This window comes from Leuciscus leuciscus (genome assembly GCF_965113295.1).
Source record: "Leuciscus leuciscus genome assembly, chromosome: 11".
NCBI lineage: Eukaryota > Metazoa > Chordata > Actinopteri > Cypriniformes > Leuciscidae > Leuciscus > Leuciscus leuciscus.
In genome coordinates, this window is record NC_138735.1 from 19,904,282 (window position 1) to 19,925,385 (window position 21,104).

Sequence of the window (21,104 nt, forward strand, 5' to 3'; positions counted from 1 at the left end):
CCCAAAAACACTCTGGTCTTGTTTCTTTCTTCAGAGGCCTTTCTCTTCTTGTCATACAATTCGTAGACACTTTTTCTCTTGCGACCCTCAGACATTTTGAAAAACCCCGCTGAGAACGGCGAGCTTCAATGAATGGCTGAAACAGTAGCTCACCACACATATACACCTAAAAGTGCGCATGCGCAGAAAGCGAGAAACTACCTAGGGACGGGACGAGCACATACGACGTACGTAAACATATCACCAGAATGATTGACAATTAGGAGGACCAATAGTCTTGATGATCCACCCGGAAAAAGAAAATCCTCCACTATACCTTAAAGGGAGCACTAGTCAGAGTACAAATTCTTTACTTGAGAATGGCATGCGGCAAGAATTGCTTTCCAAATGGTAGGCTACAGTAGACTCTCTTTTCCAAGTCAAAGCCAGTTTTTATAAATATAAATGTAGACGTGGACTTTTGGCGCACACTCAAAGTTCAAATCTGTGTATATGCACGTTTTATAAACGAGGCCCCACAAGTGCAATGCTGTACCAGGTGAGCTACCAAGCAAGTTTACCACATCAGAAAAGCCATAATAAGTCTTTATTAATGGATAATATGCACCTGCAAGTATAATTTGTTTAAAAGGGAATAAGATTTGTTGGTGTTTTACTGCCACTAGTGTTCATTTCAGGTGGAAACTGCAGTGAATTGTGTTTATATAGCCTATGTTTTCCCAGTTTTGCAAAAATGTGGGCATGTTTTTCCAGTAAGCCTATGTTGCAACCAGTACAGATATTTAGAAAATAAGGCTGTGGAAATGCTGTTTCTGAACACTATTATTATGGTCAGAGCTTCTTGTGTCATGTTGTTTAATTGGTCATTTTATTGTTTTCTATTGTATTATTGTTCACGTGACATTTCTGTTGTGTTCTGTATGAGAGAAATATTTGCCTTTCAAAGTAAAGCAAAAAAACGAAACACAAAAATGCTTTTTCATTTAGTTTACTATTGAAATGATAATTTTATTTTGTTACAGACAATAAATACTACCCAATACAATAAATGACAAAATACAGCTTCATTTTATTAGCACCGCTAGACTTTGTATTGTTTAGTATTCTGCTGACAGAACCAGCACAACTGCCAACTGCATGTACACAAAGTTAACTAAGACATACTAGCGTATAGAACAGTCACACTCATGATTGTTTTAATACATTGAAAGTATGGGTACGTTTAAGTATTGCATGTTGAGTGCTAGTTTAGGAAAAAAAGTTAATATATTTCTTGAATTTGGTTTTATAATGTCTTTCCAATATAACTATGGTGAGTGGTTTCTTTAAAAATTAAACGGACAAGAATAAAAACTACTCAAATTCTGAAGTGCAAATCGCCTCTTGCTATCACTTATAATTTATTACAAAGGATAGCACACAACAGAACAAACTAAAATAACAGACAAATCCTTCTTAATATAAATCTTTCTCTCTTTCCAAAATCACTTAAATACACATACTTTTAAAAAAAGAAAGGAAAAAAGGCCACAAGCATCCGAAGTCTTTCTTAATAAGCAGCAAACTAGGAATAATACACACTAGTAAATTATGCAGAACATAAAAAAGTAAAGACTTGACTTCCACCTTTTATTCTACATCACAACCTGTAAGAGAAATATTTTCTTTCAGATGCACAAAATCAATTCAAAATTTAGCTCTTCAATGGCCTTTTCGTACTACAATATCTCAAAAGATAGAGATTTACTTCTGTGCAATTTCACTGCATGTAAAACAATAAGACTTTAGTTTGAGTGAGAGAGAGAGAGAGAGAGAGAGAGAGAGAGAGAGAGAAATGAAGGGGGGAAATATGATCATAACAGAAAGCCTTCAGCAGTTTCTTTTAAACTTTTTAACAAAACATGTTATCCAAAACCTTGTACCATAACATTAATATCCAAATAAAGTGCACACAAAAAAAGGGATTCACCTTGTTATAAGACATAAAGCAAGTGCTATGTGCATCAGAAAACTTTCTGGGGAAGTTTTTAATATTTCAATAATATCGTTAAAGGAACATGAGATGAAATTTTTTTTTTTTAACATATATTAAAAGGGACTTTAAAAATATAAACATCGAAGGTTGAGGACACTGTAATAAAGTTAGTTGGGTATAAGGTGCAATATGACACTGAAAAACATGTAAAGAACACTAACAACATATCCGTGGCATAACCATAAAAAGGCTTAAACAATAATCATCTGGCACAACATTTAGATTTATGCTAAATAAAAAAGTCCTTTTTAAAAGACCCTCTGGTCATGGTCTCTGCTCAGATCACCATTATCTTCCACAATGATCATGGCAACTCTATTCCATTACACACTTAAGACAAGTTTGTTATAGTGCCTCTTATAATTGATCTTATTGATCATACATATTTTTACAGTGTACACCTAGCATGTTATGCTCTGTTTATTATTATTATTATTATTAATTCCAAATTTTTTACAATTCCATTCCAAACTTAAAGGTATAGTTTAGATTGAATTAAATTGCTGTCATCATTTACTCACCCTCATGTAGCAGCTTGAGCATTCTGCTATTAATAACCCCTTTTGTAAAGGGATAAAGTCATAACAATAACAGAATATACATTTTTGGGTGAACCGTTCCTTTAACTATGCAAGCTTGTTAACCGCCACGGAATAAAAAAAAAGGTAAATGTGACTTTTTGTCTAACAATTCTGACTTTTTTTCTCTCGCAATTGCAAGTTTATATGTCACAATTCCCACTTTATAACTCGCAATTGCGATTTTTTTCATCTCACAATTCTGAATTGCGAGATAAAGTAGATATAAACGGACTTTTCCCCCCTCAGAATTGAGAGATACAGAAAAACTCGCAATTCAGACTCTTTTTTTTTTCTTGGAATGGTGAGATAAAAAGACGTTATTACCTTTTTATTTTTTTTATTCCACGGCACAAACAAGCTTCCATATTTAACTGACCATTCTGTCGGGACTTTCAGAAACTTCTTAAAGAAACACATACCATTTAAAACCACTTGCCATTACTTGCATTACGCTGCGTTTTCTTAACCCAGAAACATGACTGATGTACTGTGAACAAGGTACGGTAATATTTAAGTAATTAAAATTACGTAAGAAAGTAAAATTCTAGAGTTTATTCCCATTTCCCAATATAAAAACTTATTTCTATCTTGCAAGTTCTTTCATGAGTGCTGACCTCCACATCTCGCCACATTCATTTGACTCTACAAAGAATGTAAACAAAGAAAACTGATTAAACAGAAACTGACACAGAGTTTATTTACAGACTATGTATGTTTATATATATCGTAAATGTGTGTGTGTATATTTATATATATTTAAATAGGATAATACCTATTATAGCTACAACATTTTACTGCTCCTAGAGTTGTTAGAGTGTTTTCTTCAACTATATTTTGTCTATAAAAATCCTCTGACAGTGGGTAAGGAAATTGTGACAAACTTTCTATAATTTTATCATTTTGAATTCTATGTGGCCTCTCAACAGGACCATCTTACAGCGTACATGAGTCCCAGAAGACAGGTCTAATAGTTTGCTAAATTTTTAGGGCACAAAACAACATGATTTCCATCATTTGAAAACTGAAGCCTTCACTTTCTACAAGTTATGCAGGCCCGCTGTCATTTTAAACTAGCATAAAAATTGTGTGAAGTGAAAAAAATAAGTGAAAGCATTAATGATGACTGATAAATCACTGTTAAAAAAAATAGCGGATAAACCTGTTCTGTGTACCATAAAGCATTTCAGACATTCAACAGAAATATTTTTGAACCAAACATACCCTGGCGCTCATCCAGGTTTGATATTGCCTCCATGCAAATAAAACACACTCCATTTCACACTCATAAGTGGTTTAGGCGTTTCAGATTTTGCCATTACACATATGGCCAACACTGAGAGTAAAGTGCTCTGAAAATTGTAAAATATTATAGAGAGAAAAAGAATTGCGAAGCATCCTTCTTTGGGATTTTAAAAAATAATAAAGGTTTTCTCAAGTGCCTTTGCTACATATAACCTTTGATACAAACCAACCGTCCAATCTGTGCCCTGCACAGACGCTTCGCGAAACAAACCTGCAAATATCAGAGGACCTCATGTGGCAAAACGTTAAACTTTCAGAATACGAAGAAGACAGGACAATATAAATACATCTACGATTAAAAATAAGGTGCTGGAGTGATTATACATTTCATATTCAGTTATAACATATGCTAACAGGATTTGGTTACTGCGATACATCTGGATTTGGTTATGGCAGGGGGGGACATATTTATGCTACATTTTAATTGGCTAAAGAGCTGTTCCGAAACTTCGCAATGCTCACGTCCCACAGCGCCCTCTGCTGTGGGTTCAATACGCAATTGTATTTTGTAATGCAGCTAATGGGAATCTCAACGGACAAAGCATGAACGACTATAGCGGAGAGCATGTGAAGAAATGCAGTGCTAACTGCTAATCCTGTAGCTCACAAAAAAATGCATCGAACATCAACAAAAATAATGAGAACATTTGTTTTCTTTCTGTAATACGAGAAGCTTATTTGCACAGTATATAAAATATCTCTATGAGAATAAGATAAGTGAAAATTTGCACAGTTTAAAAAGAATATTCAGTGTCGCACACTGTTCAAACACCTGCCGGAAGTCTTAGACCTTGCTCAGCATGTTTGTAAACCCATATGAGAGTGATTCACATCAGATGTGAATCAAAAAGCTCACGGGGAGCTACTGCAAGCTTTGGGTTTCAGACAATAAACAATCAAAGGAACCTTAAAAAACTAGTTGTTACCGGAGTTAACCCTTTCAGTGGAAAACAGGGTCGGGGGAGAGGGAAGACCTACGATAGAGTGAACGAAGGGAAGCGAGAGCGACTTGACCTGGTGGAGACTGGATGCCTCTCCAGGAGGGGTCATGGGATGACTGGGTAACTGATTGGCTGGTGGGTCCATATCAGTTGACGTGGGGTCCAGTCCCAGAAGGTTGGTGGTATCAGATACCATGGGGTTGCTGACCTGGAAGCACTTCTCCTTGTGGGCTTTGAGCATGTTGGAGAAACGGAAACGCTGTCCGCAGACGTCACAAGGGTACGGCTTCTCGCCAGTGTGAGTGCGGCGGTGCCTTTTCATATTGGGCCGGCTCGTGAAGCTCTTTCCACAGACCTCACAGATATATGGTTTCTCTCCTGGAAAGGATAAAAAGATTAAAGAACTTAGTGTGCATTCACACTGGCAGTTTAGTTTATATATACAGTATATATATATATATATTAGGGCTGTCCCCGACTATGGATTTTCATAGTCGAATCAGAATCGTCATGTCTTGCCTATAGTCGACTAATAGTCGAATCATGTGTATGGGGGTGGGGCTGGGGGCGGGGCTTTAACGTTTCAAAGCCGCGATGTACAGAAAATCACACAAAGATATAAGAAAATGTATGAAAACATTTTTGATCAATAAAACTAAGAAATAACAGAAATAACTCCAGAAAGGCCACACTGCAGATTTGCATTTCACATGCAAATCAAATTAAATCGGCTAAATTACCTGTGCGAGCAGGCCAGCCTACAGCACAACATCGATGCACCGAAAAAATAAACAATTAATTTACTAAATTAAATTAGAACAGAATATACCTTTCTAATAAATAAAAATACAAAACGAAATAAATCAGAATCAAGTCACAGGATGAGGAGAAAATGTGTGCAAAATGCCTAAAGTGCAGGGGAACATATATTCAAAACACAAGCCACAAATAGTTAGATTAGATAACCCTGACAGATTAATAAATAAAATAAAAATAAATAAATTATTAAAATAACGATAGTAGCCAGAATTTTCAACTTTGTCTTTTTAACTGCAGAAACAACAATACATGCTAAACTGGAGAGGCAGTCTTTTTAGCTAAAAATGTTCACAGCATCCAAAAATAAAATTAGAACCGGCTGAAAAGTTTTGTAATCACTTGTACCTGATAGAGAGAACAAATCCTGAAAGTCTTTCACTCTGTCTGTCCGTTGGAGTCTTTTCAAATTGTGCGCGCGGATAAAATACATTCTAACGTGAAACCCAGTCTATGCGTGAAACATGTTAACGTTGGCCGGCAGAAGTGCGATCATGGTTTTCCTGATGCTAAATCCAGCCTTGGAGAATATCCTTTCTAATAGTGTACATCCACACTTTAGATTTTCTTATCCCAGACATTGTTAAAGATTTAAATCCTTGCCGCGAAGACGCTCCTCTGTCGGTCTGTTCGATTGAAAGTGAAACTTAAATCTGTCACGGGGTGTTTGGATTTATTCACGCACGTTAAAAAATATTTATTAAAAGCTTCTTTCTTTGCACATTTTTATATAGGCCTACAGCATTATCATAATAGGCTGAATATTAACGTATTTACATAAAAGCTAGTTCTATGTGAAATCAGACATTGGGCGCCCTCATATAGCCAAAGTGGCATGATCCTCGTTTCATAACGAAGATTCGACCGTGAGATCGGTAGTCGAATCAGGCTCCTCCTATCGAAGCATCGAATCTTCGACTATTCGGGGTCACCCCTAATATATATATATATATATATATATATATATATATATATATATATATATATATATATATACACTCACCTAAAGGATTATTAGGAACACCATACTAATACTGTGTTTGACCCCCTTTCGCCTTCAGAACTGCCTTAATTCTACGTGGCATTGATTCAACAAGGTGCTGAAAGCATTCCTAATAATCCTTTAGGGGAGTGTATATATATATGTATATATATATATATATATATATATAAAATTACAATTATTTGTACTAATATTAAATAATAAAACTAAAAATAATAATATCAAATCAAGATTTGTGTTGACTGTGCTTATGACAGGTGCCAGAGTGGTGGTTCCTACCAGTGTGGGTCTTCATGTGTTCATCAAAGTATTGCTTCATGTTGAAGTCTTTCCCACACCACTGGCACATGAACTGCTTGTGTCCGATATGGATGCTCATATGTGACCTCAGCTGGTATTTGTACTGGAATCTTTCACTGCAGTTCTACAACATGAGTAGTGGCATCAGATACAGTAGATTATAATTTACATCTATGTTCCTCTGCTTATAGTTATTTTTAAGACATATATCACAAACACATATTTCAACCAAAACATTAAAACAAAAATATTTGAAATGATAAAACATTTCAAACATTGAACGCTGTTCAAAATTAATAAGTATTTTGACACTTTCTGGTTGTCAAGTGTTAAGGTAACAATGTTCGTATGATGAAAGATACTGACTTTCATCATTTATTTAATTTTTTTTAAGAGATTAATTTAATTCAGCAACCATGCATTAAATTGGTAGTAAAGACATTTATAATGTTACAAAAGATTTCTATTTCAAATAAATGCTGTACTTTAGAACTTTCCATTCATTAAAGAATCCTGAAAAAAAAAAAAGAATTAAGCAGTACAACCGTTTCAACATTAATAATAATTAAATGTTACAGCATAATAGAATGATTTCTGAAGGATCTTGTGACACTTAAGACAGAAGTAATGGATGCGTAAAATTCAGCTTTGACATCACAGGAATAAATTACACTTAAAAAAGAAAAGAAAATAGAAAACAGTTATTTTAAATTGTAAAAATATTTTACATTATCACTGTTTTTAATGGATTTTTTAAATCAAATAAATGCAGCCTTGGTGAGCATAAGTACGGTGGCCGAGAGAGCTTAACGCGCTGCAACTGAAGAAAACACACAACTCCAAATGTATTTGTGTGCTCCAAATACTCACAACAGAACCAAATACAGAAACGCGATGCAAACGTTCACAACACAATCACATACAGAAACGTGCTGCAAATAGCACAGACCACATGGAAATGTTTCCAGGGGACCCCAATAATTGACGAACCCAGCTGGGACATGCTTATTGCTCGTGAGCATCTCTATGCCCTACCCCCTTCGAAGGGCAGAGCCCTTGAAGTGGGGACTTTGGAGTGAGCAGGGCACTTGTGTGCCATTATGTAGCCGTTTGGATCGCACTTGCTGAAGGGAGCAACGAAAGACAACTGAATTTCCTCATTATTTTCACCTGGGATGTTCCCATGACAACGCAGCGCCGTGTCCATCAGCTGAATAGCTGTTCTTACAACAGACATTTCTTATTATTGCGGTTAACATAAATGTTGCAAATAAATAAAAATTTTACACAAAAAAGTTTTTAAAATATATGTTATATCTGTGTGTGAGTGTCTCAACTTTAAAACTTGCCTTCTTATCTTTGGACCCTGCATTACCTAACATTATTATGAAACTTATTTAAACATAGCATGACAAAATTTGTACAATGTAACTGATGTATATATTACAAAATATAATATATATTTTAAAGGTATATATTTTATATATAAAGGTTTGTCACTTATTGGGGTTCCCTGGATACATTTCCGTTGTGGTCTGTTCTATTTGCAGCGCGTTTCTGTATTTGGGTGTGTTGTGAGTATTTGGAGCACACATGTGTTGTAAAACTGATGAAGATGTTTTCTTAATTTGCCGGTGTTTTTTCTATTTGCATGTGTTTTCTTCAGTTGCAGCGCGTTGAGCTCTCTCGGCCACCGTACATAAGAGACTTTTTTCAAAAACATTTAAAAACAAAGTTACACTTGAGTGTAAACTTAAGGGAAAATGACTTTTTCTGTGAAAAAGACAAAAATGAAATGCACATAATCCACATAAGTGAACTCACCTCACACTTGAAGGGCTTTTCTCCAGAGTGCTGGAGAGAGTGCACTTTAAGAGACATGCTGCGTTTGAAGGACTTCCCACACGTCTCACAAGTGAACGGCATGTCCTTAGTGTGAGCTGCAATGAACAACCAAAATTCAAGAAATGCTTTCTTATTTTGCTTTGATAGTAACAGTTCAATCATGACAAATCTAGGAATAGTTTTAGCATGTTATTGAATATGTCAATGTTAATGTATTTGGTCTTTGCGGCCTAGATCTGCTTCACTGCTGCTGCTGCAGAGCAAGTATGGACTTGTTACTGCTAATAGATACACAGATACACTGCTTGTGAGCATGTAAGATATGCTGCTGCATAAATAGACATACATAAATCCCATAGCAGATCTAGGCATGTGGAGCTGGGGGAGGTGGAGGGTTTCAGAAGATATCTGATAGCGCACTGCAGGAATAGCTTAAAGGAAAAATTAACCAGAGCGATCTCATTGGCTGCAGGATCAGCAGAGGCCAATCAGTCTGCGCCCTGTAGAGTTTCATGACTGAACTAGATATTTAACTGATAAAAAAAAGGAATTAAAGCTTAATTTCATCTTAAACACATCTCAGTGTTAGTTTTTGAGGTTAGAGTAAGATTGTGGCATGGCTTTGTCTGTAATAAGACTGCATTATTACTGCATTTACTCAGTTGTCAGTGTTAGATGAGCAAGTGTAACTTGTTACCCAGTGGACAATTGAGTGGATTCTGGTAGAAGGAAGTTCTTCTAGATAAGATATTTCCTCTCTGCTGTCAGGGCAGATTAAACAATACAGCCTCTGTCCTCGGCTCAGTCTGTTCTGGATGGTAAAGCAAGGTCACAGCGGCTCTTTCCCCTGCTCAAAACAGAGCTGGGTATTTCACTATTGTGTTGGACCAAGCTCTGGGAAGATCAAGCTTCAGAAGATGAAAGTACCGTACAGTATGAAGGCCAGGGTGGGCTGTATTACCTCTGCCTGAAGGTTCATTTACACCACAATATGTCTTTGTGCATTAGACAGGGCTGCTGTATTAAGCAGCATCTTGACTGCCACCTAGCTGTGGCAGGTGGTATTGTTTGATGTTAAAATGAGGATAAAGTATCAAGATGTGGCCTGTTGCCTGAAAAGGAGGGTCTTGAATTGAGAGACAGTTTAAGGTTGAATCCTTTGGAAGAGGTTTGTGAACTAGATAACTGATTCAAAAAGAGTGACTCAAAAGAGTGATTCATTCACAAATCGTACATAACTACATCTTTCAGGAGTCAAGTCAAGTCACCTTCATTTATATAGCGCTTTTAACAATATGAATTGTTTCAAAGCAGCAAACTTTTGAAAAGTGCACGTTTTTGAAAACGGTCTCTGTGTAAACAACAAAAACGCGAATCTTTGAAGACGATGACATCATGCACATGCATGTAAGTGTTCAGTCTATAGTGTTTCATCGCCATCTAATGGCCTGGCAGCAGAATACAACGTTTTTAGTCGTTTTTGCGGATCCGTGTGAATGGGGATCATTTTGACAATGGTGTCAAACTTGTCGGTTTTAAGCATATCGTTGTCGTGTAAACGTACCCTTAATATTAATTAAAACATTTACTAACACATTATTAAAATCAAAAGTTTTATCAGTTATTATTATTTGATCGACCTGAACTAACATGAACTAAATGTAAATAGTTTATTAATTAAGGTGAACAAAGATTAAATATAGCTGCAAGCAGTGATGACGGGCCCAAACCCCGGTGCCACCTCCTCCCCTGGTGGCTTTAGGGCAACTGTGCATGACGGGCAATATTAATTTAAACCAGGTAAATGTAAAAGGACCATATCAAAGTCAAAGATTTAAAAATATTGTAACAAATGCGTTGTTTAGTGTTAGTTAATGCATTAATGGGACTAATAGAACCTTATTGTAAACTGTTACCCCATACTCCAATTTAAAATCTTTGTTTTATTAAAAAATTTGAAAAATATTTTTTTTACAATGTAAAGGTGCATGTCAAGATTTTCAGTGAATAATTACTTAAATTTCAATCTGTTCTTTAGACAAAGTAAGCATAGCTTCAGTCCTTAATCACTTTGATGACAGTGAAAAAGAGTGTCCAGGATATTCTTTAAAAAATCACTTTTTGTTTAACTAGGAGAAATAAAAATTCATACGGGTTTGGAACAACATGAAAGTGACTAAATAATGACAGAATGACCCAGTAATTGACCCAGTACTCACCAACCATGTGTTTCCGGACATGTGCCATGGTGTAGAATTTCTTTTCACAGATTTCACAAGAGAACTTCTTCTCGGCATATCCATGGACAATCTTGTTGTGTTCGTGTAAAGACCACAGCTTTTTAAAGGCTTTTCCACAAGTCACGCACTACAAAAGATCAGAGGATCCAAATGAACGGCATTAGACTAAACAGCTTTCCCTTAGGGGTCGATGGAAAACACAACAGGATTTTACTATTCTGAGAGAGAACCAAGAACTGCACAAGCTAAATAAAGATTGAATATTGCAAAGGGCACCTCTAACTTAAATTCATTTATACCAAATTAAACACAACAGCACAATTTCCTTAATTACACTGAATTCCCCGTAAGTGCTTAATATAGCAGAGACAAATGAGTGCTGGATGTTTTAGACCCAGTTTGAGTTTGAGGCGGAAATTGCCTGGCAGACCTGCTTTAATGGCAGAAAACAGCTGTTCTCCGCACCCTAATACAGTCTGTGCCTATATATCACCCCAACTCTCTGGTTTATCATTCTGCTCTGCATTATGCACTCATAGCAGAGTACAGAAGAGAATGCACATAATCCACCTTTAAACATGATAAAATGTGTTATAAGAAGCTGACAGGTCTATACTATTTTTGGTGGATAGAAACTAGGTGTACACTGATAAACTAACAAATTTATCATTATTTTCATGTTATGACCAATAACCAATAAATAAATGGTTGATTTTAAAATTCTACACTATTTTTTTCTAAATTAAATTAAATAATCAGTAATAACTCAACAATTGGCATTGCATCATTATAATTTACAGAACAAAAGATTCATATTCATTTTGATTATTGCTAAAAATTGCATTTAACAGTGTTATTAAAAAGTATTTTAAATTATTAACTTGAAGTGAGCATTAGATGATGGTGATCTACATCTAAAAATACATTTAGGAAATAAGCATGGATAGTATAATATAATATACATGTACTACCATTGAAAAGTTTTGAGTCAGTAAGTTTTTTTGTCTCTTATACTCATCAAGGCTGAATTTATTTGATAAAAAATATGGTAAAAACAGCAATATTGTGAAATATTATTACAATTAAAAATAAAAAACTAACTTTTGAACAGTAGTGTATATCGGCATTAAAATATATAATCAAATTGGTTAATTTAATTACGATAATGAGTGTCCCAGTTCTGTGGGAACAGATTTCGTGTTACAAATGTATTATTATTATTACAATGTTGATCTATTAGGCAGATTTCACACAAGCATTTGGTGCAATTGCTTGTGTGAAATCGGCCTTATAGATCGACCTTGTGAACGTGTGCATGCAGACAGGTGTGTGTACCTGTATGTTTTTCTCACAGTTTGTCTGATGGTGTAGCAGCAACTCGCTCTCCAGTAAAAAGCGTTTGCCGCATTTATTGCAGATCTGCATGCGGTTGTGTGTGACGTTCATGTGCTTCTCCAAGTACCAGCGGTTGTTAAAAATACGAGGGCACTTCTTGCAGGAAAAGTGCTGCTTCTCTTCGAGCTTCACCTTCTGCCCCAGACTCTCCTGCTCTTTTCTCCTCTTCCTCCCCTCCCCTAGTGTGGAGTCGATTAGTGTCTGTCTCATGGCGGCATCTGTGCCAGTTAGTATTCTTGTGGCACGGCGTCTTCCCATGCTGGTGTGTCCTGTTTCTGGAATGTTGAGGTTGTTCTCTTCCTCTTCCTCATCATCACTGCAATTTTCCATCTCTTCCTTTCCTTGTTCATATTCTTCTTTGTCCTCGTCAGCATCTTCGTTATCAGACTGTTCCTTCCCCTCCTCCGCATCGGGAAGACTAGTGCGACGGTGAACGAGGAGGGATGAGGTACTTGAGGTGATGCCCTTTCCGTCTGACCCTTTAGAAACATTCAAAGTCTGGTTATTGAGATTGACCTCCACAATAATCTGCTCTCTGTTAAAAGAGACAGAACCATCCTGGGCTCCCGCTTCATTGAAACAGGCCCCTCCCTCCATTTTGCACAAGCCCCGCCCTCCTCCACTAGCCACTCCCCCTCTGCTGTCATCATTTTTGTAGAAGTGTTTGGCCTGAGGGATGGAGTGGATGCTAGATGAATGTGTCTGGGTATTTTCCCTACTGACCCCACTATCCTCTACAAGCAATGAGAAAGTACCATTTCCTTGCTGTGTGTACATCTTCTCAATCTCCTTCATCTTGTACATCTGATTGGACGAGGCATTGCCCTGCCCGTCTGTGTCAGCCATCTCATTGGAGCCAAGTAGTTTGTGGCAGGAATCACTCATCTGCAGTACAATGGCCACTTGTAGCACTCCAAAGATGGAGATATAGATGAAGTTGAGGATCTGGATGCTCAGCACCTCAAAGGCCAGGTTTATGTGGTGCAGCGGTTGACTCTGGGGGAGGAGGGTCTGGAAGTTGGGTCTATGCTCATCCAGCACGCACTTGTGGGCGGAAAATGTACAGCGCGACACCAGTACAAGGTCCACGTCGCACAGGGGAGGCTGGTAGAGATGCCGTTCGTTCAACCTGTCCATTAAACAAGTAAAGTGTAGCACTGCATCCTCCAGCAGAAAGAGCTCAGCAGAGGGGAAGTCAGCAGTCCACTGTGAGATAAGACAGGAGAACATATATTTTAATCTTACAATACCATAGCAAATTATTTAAAAATAATAAGATAATAAACTGCACCATTATATCCACTTGGAAAACAGAACAAGAATAAACATTTTAAATCTAGATTTGCATTTCTAGAGCAAAGTACCAATGCAGTAAATGCCACAGGCAAATATTGCATTTAGTAATAATATGACTTAGAATAATTATTTTAATGGGGTTTTATTTGGCCATAAAAAATGTTAAACACAGTATCACTTTCGCTTTCACTGTTTCCCTTTCACTATTAGATTCACAATGCTTCCTTGTCTCAAACCTTGCTAGTATTAGAGTGTTAAGATGAGATGTATTAATAGTGGCTGTGATTTCACGATTTATTGATTTAAATCTAATTCAGTTAATCAGTTCAAACAGTCTGAATTATAGCATTTTATTCAATTATTAATTTGTGCCACCATTATAAAACTGTTAATGTCAGTATTATTTTATTATTATTTATATAATTTTATAGTACGCTATTTATTTATATATTAAATACGATTTTTTTTCATCTTTTCAGTTTTCATTTAAAAATTTGTTTAAGATTTAGTAGTTTTGTTATGTGCTTCTGTCAATTTAAGTAGTTTTTTTTTAAATATATTTTTATTTAAATTCATTTTTTATTTCAGTTAGTTGCCAAGGCAAAGTTTCTAATTTTCATTCAATTTTTCATCAAATATTTACATTTAATTTAAGCTTTTTAAAACATTTTATTACCCCAAAATTTTTTTTTTATATAGTTTTAGTTAACAATAACAGTAAACATTATAAAACTTTAAAGGTTTACATAATTAAATGATCTATTAAAAATATAGGGAAATATGGCTGTTTATTACTATGTCTGGATATATTGGTGCATGTAAGTGAAAATGATTAAATGCAGTTCGTTGTGTTATTTATTAAATCTTTTTTGTTATTTTTAAATCATGCTTGGTTATTGTTAACTAGATTGTTTTCTGTACTTTATTATTGAATTCATTTTGTTTGTACTTGGTATCTACTTGTCAAAAAAAAAAAGTGGTTTGGTTGAAATTGTTTCCTCTGACTGACGTTTAAGAGCAAGATATTGGTGTCTAAAAAGTGAAAATATATATTTTATGTTTAATGTCAATAACTATTATTAAAGTGACACTGTATAAAAGGTTGACCAAAAACATCAGGTCAGGACATGTAAAAATACATTTTTGCACAGAACTGATTTCATTCACAGCGGGCTTGAAAAAATTATCAAACAAAGTCCATCTAAGAGTGAGAAAGGCAGGATCTACTGGAGCTTGCAGCTATGCCCTCCCCTTCTGCTCCCAAGGTTGGTTTATTTTAGATCAGGAAGGACAAGGTTTCGATCCGGACAGCATCTCTTTAAAAACTCCACAGAGGAAAAAGAAAGGGACAAAGGGAGAGGCAGCAAGCAAAAAGAGAAAAGGGCAAACCAACTGAGTGGAGAGAATTAGAAGTATGTAAAAAGCACATTGATATTCAGAGATGTGTGCTAACCATTAGCTAGAGTTATCATTATGCACAAGACAAAACTCTGGCCAGTAAACAATTAAAGAGAGCAGGGAGAGTAAATATCAAACTCTCCAAACAATTATACAGATTGGTTACGCTGACTTTTATGTGACTAACAACAAGTGGAATTAAGAGTGTTACTTTTTATCTCCGTAAACAGGATTAGTTTCTTTTCAGGAGGCCATTAAGTCCAATCAATCTTGTTAAATGTCACCCACAAATACACCCAATTGACAGCATAAACTCTTATTTAAAATACAACAATATTTATCCTCATATGTGCTCACTGTGACCAAACCATTACACGTAAACTAATGTCTAAAATCATTCTGGAAACAGCTGGCTGCACCAAACTGACATATTTGCCTGGTCTAGTGCAACAGTTGGGTTCAGGAAGTAAAAACATTATTTTTCTCGACAGGGAAATAGATTTTTAACGATAACTTATAAACCTTTAAAGACAGGCTTACTGTGAGATACGAGGTTGCAATAGTATTTGCTTCGGTTGAAGCCTTAGTCTGCATAATTTCAACTTAGTTTTAAAAGAATCGTGTTTAACAGCAGAATTTGTGGTGAATAACTACATTATTCTCCATGATTCTGTACAGAAATCAGAGTCAAAACAAGCAAAAAAAGATATTTCGCAATATATACAGTATATATGTATATCAACTTTTTAAAATTATAAAAAAATTGATTTAATTCGTATTTAATTTGATTATGTTGTTCGCAATGCTTCACTGGATTGTATACAGTTTTGTACCTTTGTATTTTTGTTAAATATTTTACTATTTTAAAATCGAAGTTTATAATGTTGTGATTCACCTCATAGCTGGTTGACTTAGTTTATGGCTTACAATGCTTTAACAAATACTTTTTTGAAATCCATATGGGAGAAATGAATGGAATCAACGCCGCTGAAAATGTGGGCTGGCACTGTTGCACTCTATTGTGGAACAATACATTTTATAGTCAAGAACAAGTGGAAATATGATGTGATTCGATAATGAGGAAGATATGACTGACTGACTGACTGACTAAAAAGTTCAAATGTAATTCCATATGCACTATTCTTTTCTCTGGAATATTTTGTGAATCTTTGTATATTTAAGGTGGATGATCACTGGGATGGAGTAAAACCCTAGAGCTAGCTAAACAGAAAACACAAGTCAAGAAACCTAGTTCAGAAGCATTCATGCTGTTCATTTGGATAAATAAAATTCTTTAGCGCCACCAGGAATAATTGAAATAGATAAGGGTTTGTTATTCCAAAACAATACCAAGTCAGCTGTATCAAATTCAAAACTGGCAACATGAAACATCTCTGAAAGACATTAAATTAGTCTGAGCCATTGCACAGTGGTTAGTGAGTGTTCACATAGTGCATATCTTCCCTCTCTCTCTCTCTCTCTCTCTCTCTCTCTCTCTCTCTCTCTCTCTCTCTCTCTCTCTCTCTCTCTCTCTCCTCAAGAATTTCCTGTCACTCTCTACTACATCTATGGAATAAAAAGAGTCAAAATGCACAATTATAAACTGATGTGAACATATATAAATGACAAAATATTTATATATCTGTATAAGTTTTAGAGCAATTTATCCAAAGTTTTACTGGAAGTTTAAAAATTTTGCATATGTCAACATTAAATCATGTTCACTGACTTAAACAAGAGTGCAAACAAATATCTTAGATGTAGGAATTCAAATATTTAAACAATCTTTTTCAATATTGATAAACTGATAATTGTTTTCCCATTATGGCTGATAACTGATAAGTTACAATTCCATTTATTTAGTCAAAATAAAAAAAATTAATAAAAAGAATGTAAAAACTAAACTCAATTATTGTTTAAAAAAAAAGTATCTTAAGCTCACCAAGGCATCATTTATTTAATAAAAAAATTCAGTAAAAACAATTGTAAAATATAAAATATAAAATTGTAATATATATATATATATATTTTGTTTTAATATATTTTAAAATGCAATTTATTCCTGTGGTAGCAAAGCTGAATTTTCATCATCATTACTTCATCGTCACATGATCCTTTAGAAATCATTATAATATGCTGATTTGGTGCTCAAGAATTTTTTTTTTTTATTGTTAAACATTTGTGCTGCTTAATATTTTTGTGGAAACCATGAGATATTCTTTGATTAAAAGAACGTTCAAAAGAACAGCATTTATTTGAAACATTACTCTTTTGTATAACATTATAAATGTCTTTATCATCCCTTTTGATAAATTGTATGCGTCCTTGCTGAATAAAAGTATAAAAAAAATCTTAATGACCCTAATCTTTAAACGGTAGTGTATATTAAATGCTACAAGTGAATTTAGGCATCACAAGATTATAATGTATAGTATGAAAAATTTTCATTAATTTTGAGATTTGCTCAACATTTAACCTTGTTTATGCACTATAATTAGTGTTTTTAAAGATTATATCGATATCGACTGATACATATGGATACATACAGTCATATAAAGTGTGACCGACCTCTCATCACACACAAGTCTGAATTTTGGGTCGGCTACTATGTCACTCATCCGACACCGTAGTTTGCCAGCTCACTAATACTCCTGCAACAAGACCTTGACCAAACCTGGTTAAACAGACATGTCATTACCAGCAACATGGGTTGTGTAACGCTTTTCAATGTGGTTCATAAAGCTGAGCTCATTGCTGTGCAGAAACCTGTCCTGCCTTCACGCAGTAAGAGTCAGGGCTGCTGGCCAGGCCCGCTGGTATGCAGTTGGCTGAGGACGATCACCACAGTGCCAGCTAGCAGAGAGCAGAGCGGTGGGGGAACGAGATCAACCCTCAGTTGACTTTCACTTCTGCAGTCTTTCCTGCACTGTTTACCACAACTCCCAAATGAAGGCTTCCTTTTCTGCTTATATGTCTTCATAGAGATTTTAAATACCCCTTTACTTTCAAAAATGGTTAGATGGAGAGCAAGAAAGAAAATTACATTCTGAAAAATAAATGTATCACAAAAAATATGAAGCAGCACAACCTTTACCAACAAAACGTTTCTTGAGCACCAAAATCAGCATTTGATTTCTGAAGGATCATGTGACACTGAAGACTGGAGTAATAATGCCGAAAATTCAGCTTTGCCATCACAGGAATACTGTGAATACCCAAACTTTTGAACAGTACTGTACATATTGCTTAATTTAATAATCTATTGGATTTAATTTCTTTACAAATAAAAGGTACTCATTTCATTTGGTTAATTATTTAATAGAACCAATAAGGTTCATTCTCGTGTTACGCAGCACGTTTGAGCTTCAGAAAGAACCAATGAGGGTTTTTTTTCTCAAACGTCAAGCGGGTTCGGTTGAGCTTCTGTTTCTGTCTGCTGATCAATGTTTTAATGTGAATAAAAACCTCAATTCTGTTCATCATATAAAGCAATCGTGTCTCTTCAGAAAATTTTGACTAAACCACTCAATACATATGGATTACTTTTACAATATCTTTATGAACTCTTTGAAACATCAAAGTGTTAGCTGCATAGCTGCCAATGGAGGGACAGATTTTCCCAGATTTCATCAAAAAGATCTGAAGATGAACGAAAGGCTTATGGGGTTTGGAAAACCATGAGGGTGAGTAATTACATTTATGCATTTGGCAGACGCTTTTATCCAAAGCGACTTACATTGCATTATCCTATACATTTATACTTAAAGGTACAATATGTAAGAATTTTGCATTAAAATATCCCAAAATCTCAAGGCCAGTGTTATATATTTTGTTAAGTTGATTACTTACAATATCCCAAATGTTTCCAACTATTTTTAAATCGTGAGAAAATTGCGATTTTAACCAAGGAAACGGGGCGTTAGAGCAGGGGGGAGCTGGGAGTCGCCAGTCAATTGCGTCATATCCGCGTTACCCTCGGTTTCCGCTCGTACTGCGTGGAGTCCTGGACAAATGCGGAAGTTGTAGTTGTAACGTCTATCAAGCTACAAACTTTAGCTTGTTTCGTGCAGTCGTTATGGTACACAATTATTCTTTACCGATTGCAGCTGGTTCTTTCGACAAAGCATGCTTAATTTTATATTTTCCAAATGTAGCATTCGGTAATAGTTATGTTTATGTAAGGAAAGTATTATTGCTTTAGATTTGTGTTTAGTTTATTGACATTGTTTATCACGTCTGGTGTTTATGGCCATGTACGGTAAATAAACATAGCATGTTATACATAAAGATTAATCAGTATTTTGGCAAATGATGTGGGCATGTTCGAATGTACTTTTACAATTGTTTAGAACACGTAAAACTGCGCAGCGTTATCACAACAATGAATTTGACATACAGTAACATCTATGATAACCAATGTAGTATTAAACCTTACTTTTCTTGCGGTTAATTCATTTTAATGAAATAAAAGTGTGATGAGGTTTAAGAGCCAGGAAGGAAGAAGACAGGGATCGGCTTGACTGGGACTCGTACTTTATTAAAATAAAGCAAAACAAACAAAAGCCGCGCACAACGCGCATTCACTGTGGCAACCGCGACGGCTCAAAACAGTCCAAAAATGAGAGCTCGGATCCACCGGTTTTCTTTCTCTGAGTCCAATTTTCTCTCCAGTCTCTCTCTCGTTCCAGCGCGGCTTATAAGCGGTCTCTCCACGCCAATAATACTGCAATAAGACACAGGTGTTCGTCATTTGCACTTGACCTACTTGCTCGTCTCTTCTCTCTCCCACCACAGACCGCGCTGAACCACGCCCCCCTCGCCACAAAAAGCATGTCATTAAACGCAACATTTATAAAAATAGAACTTAGCCTCATCCATGAACATGATTTTTCGATTCCCGTCTGACTGATTTACATCCACGGTGGAGTTTAAAACGACAGTTCCCATCATTCCACGCTCGTTCACATCGTCATCAAGCTACGCCGTTGTTGTTGTTTGGAATGTAGCGCCCTCTAGCGGCAAAAAAAATCTTGCATATTGTACCTTTAAGTATGTGCAATCCCCTGGGATCGAACCCACAACCTTGCGTTGTTAACGCAATGCTCTTACCACTGAGCTACAGGAAAGCTAATTAATAACAGAATTTTCTTTTTTGGGTGAACTAACCCTTTAAATTATATTATGTTATTAAATTATTATATTTTTTTTCTATATGAAAATATCAAAACCAAAAGAACATTACAACAGTTGATTTTATATAAAATTTCACTGTTTTCTCTGAACCAAACCTGTCTATTAAATGATGCAGCAGAATCTCTAGCAGTTGACAAATTATGTCCATCATGCACCAAACTGCCAATTAATTAGTAGCACAATGGCAGAATTTAAGGGAAATCTTCAAATAAAAGCCATTCCAAACCTGTATGAATTTCTATCTTCTGCTGAACACAAAAGAAGATATTTTGAAGAATGTCGATAACCAGACAGTTGACGGTTGCCATTGACTTCCATTATATTTTTTCCCCTCCATACTATGAAAGTCAATGGGGCCCATCAACTGTTTGCTTATCAACATTCTTCAAAATATCTTCTTTTGTGTTCAGCAGAAGAAAGAAATTCATACAGGGTAGGAACAACTTGAGGCTGAGTAAATGATGACAGAATTTTAATTTTTGGGTGACCTATCCCTTTAAACGGACTGAGAGTGATGAGTAGATCATCTGTCACGGAGCGCTGTAACAATGCAGCCACTGTGAAGACCACTGACCAACCTCTCAACAACTTTTCATGAATTGCTCACAATTTCAGAAACCGTATAGGAAGTCATTCCGCAAAACAAACTCAACAAACCACAGCGACAAGCCACAGGAATTTTATAAAACTGTGAACGACATTAAAAAAACAACAGTTTTTTCCTTTATTTTAGGAAAGCATAAAAGTGAAAACACACAG

General features: G+C 35.7%; 1 protein-coding gene across 1 annotated transcript in view; it reads right to left on the reverse strand.

The window, feature by feature from the left end:
• Window positions 1–972: 972 nt before the first annotated feature.
• zbtb47b (zinc finger and BTB domain containing 47b) overlaps window positions 973–21,104 on the reverse strand; it is a 30,157-nt gene continuing 10,025 nt past the window's right edge. Inside the window, exons 3-7 of the mRNA XM_082183568.1 lie at window positions 12,399–13,664; window positions 11,043–11,190; window positions 8,803–8,918; window positions 6,958–7,102; window positions 973–5,237 (exon numbers count right to left, since the gene is read on the reverse strand). Coding sequence (XP_082039694.1) covers window positions 4,834–5,237; window positions 6,958–7,102; window positions 8,803–8,918; window positions 11,043–11,190; window positions 12,399–13,595 — 2,010 coding nt within the window. The 5' untranslated portion in view covers window positions 13,596–13,664 and the 3' untranslated portion in view covers window positions 973–4,833. The remainder of the gene's footprint in view (window positions 5,238–6,957; window positions 7,103–8,802; window positions 8,919–11,042; window positions 11,191–12,398; window positions 13,665–21,104) is intronic.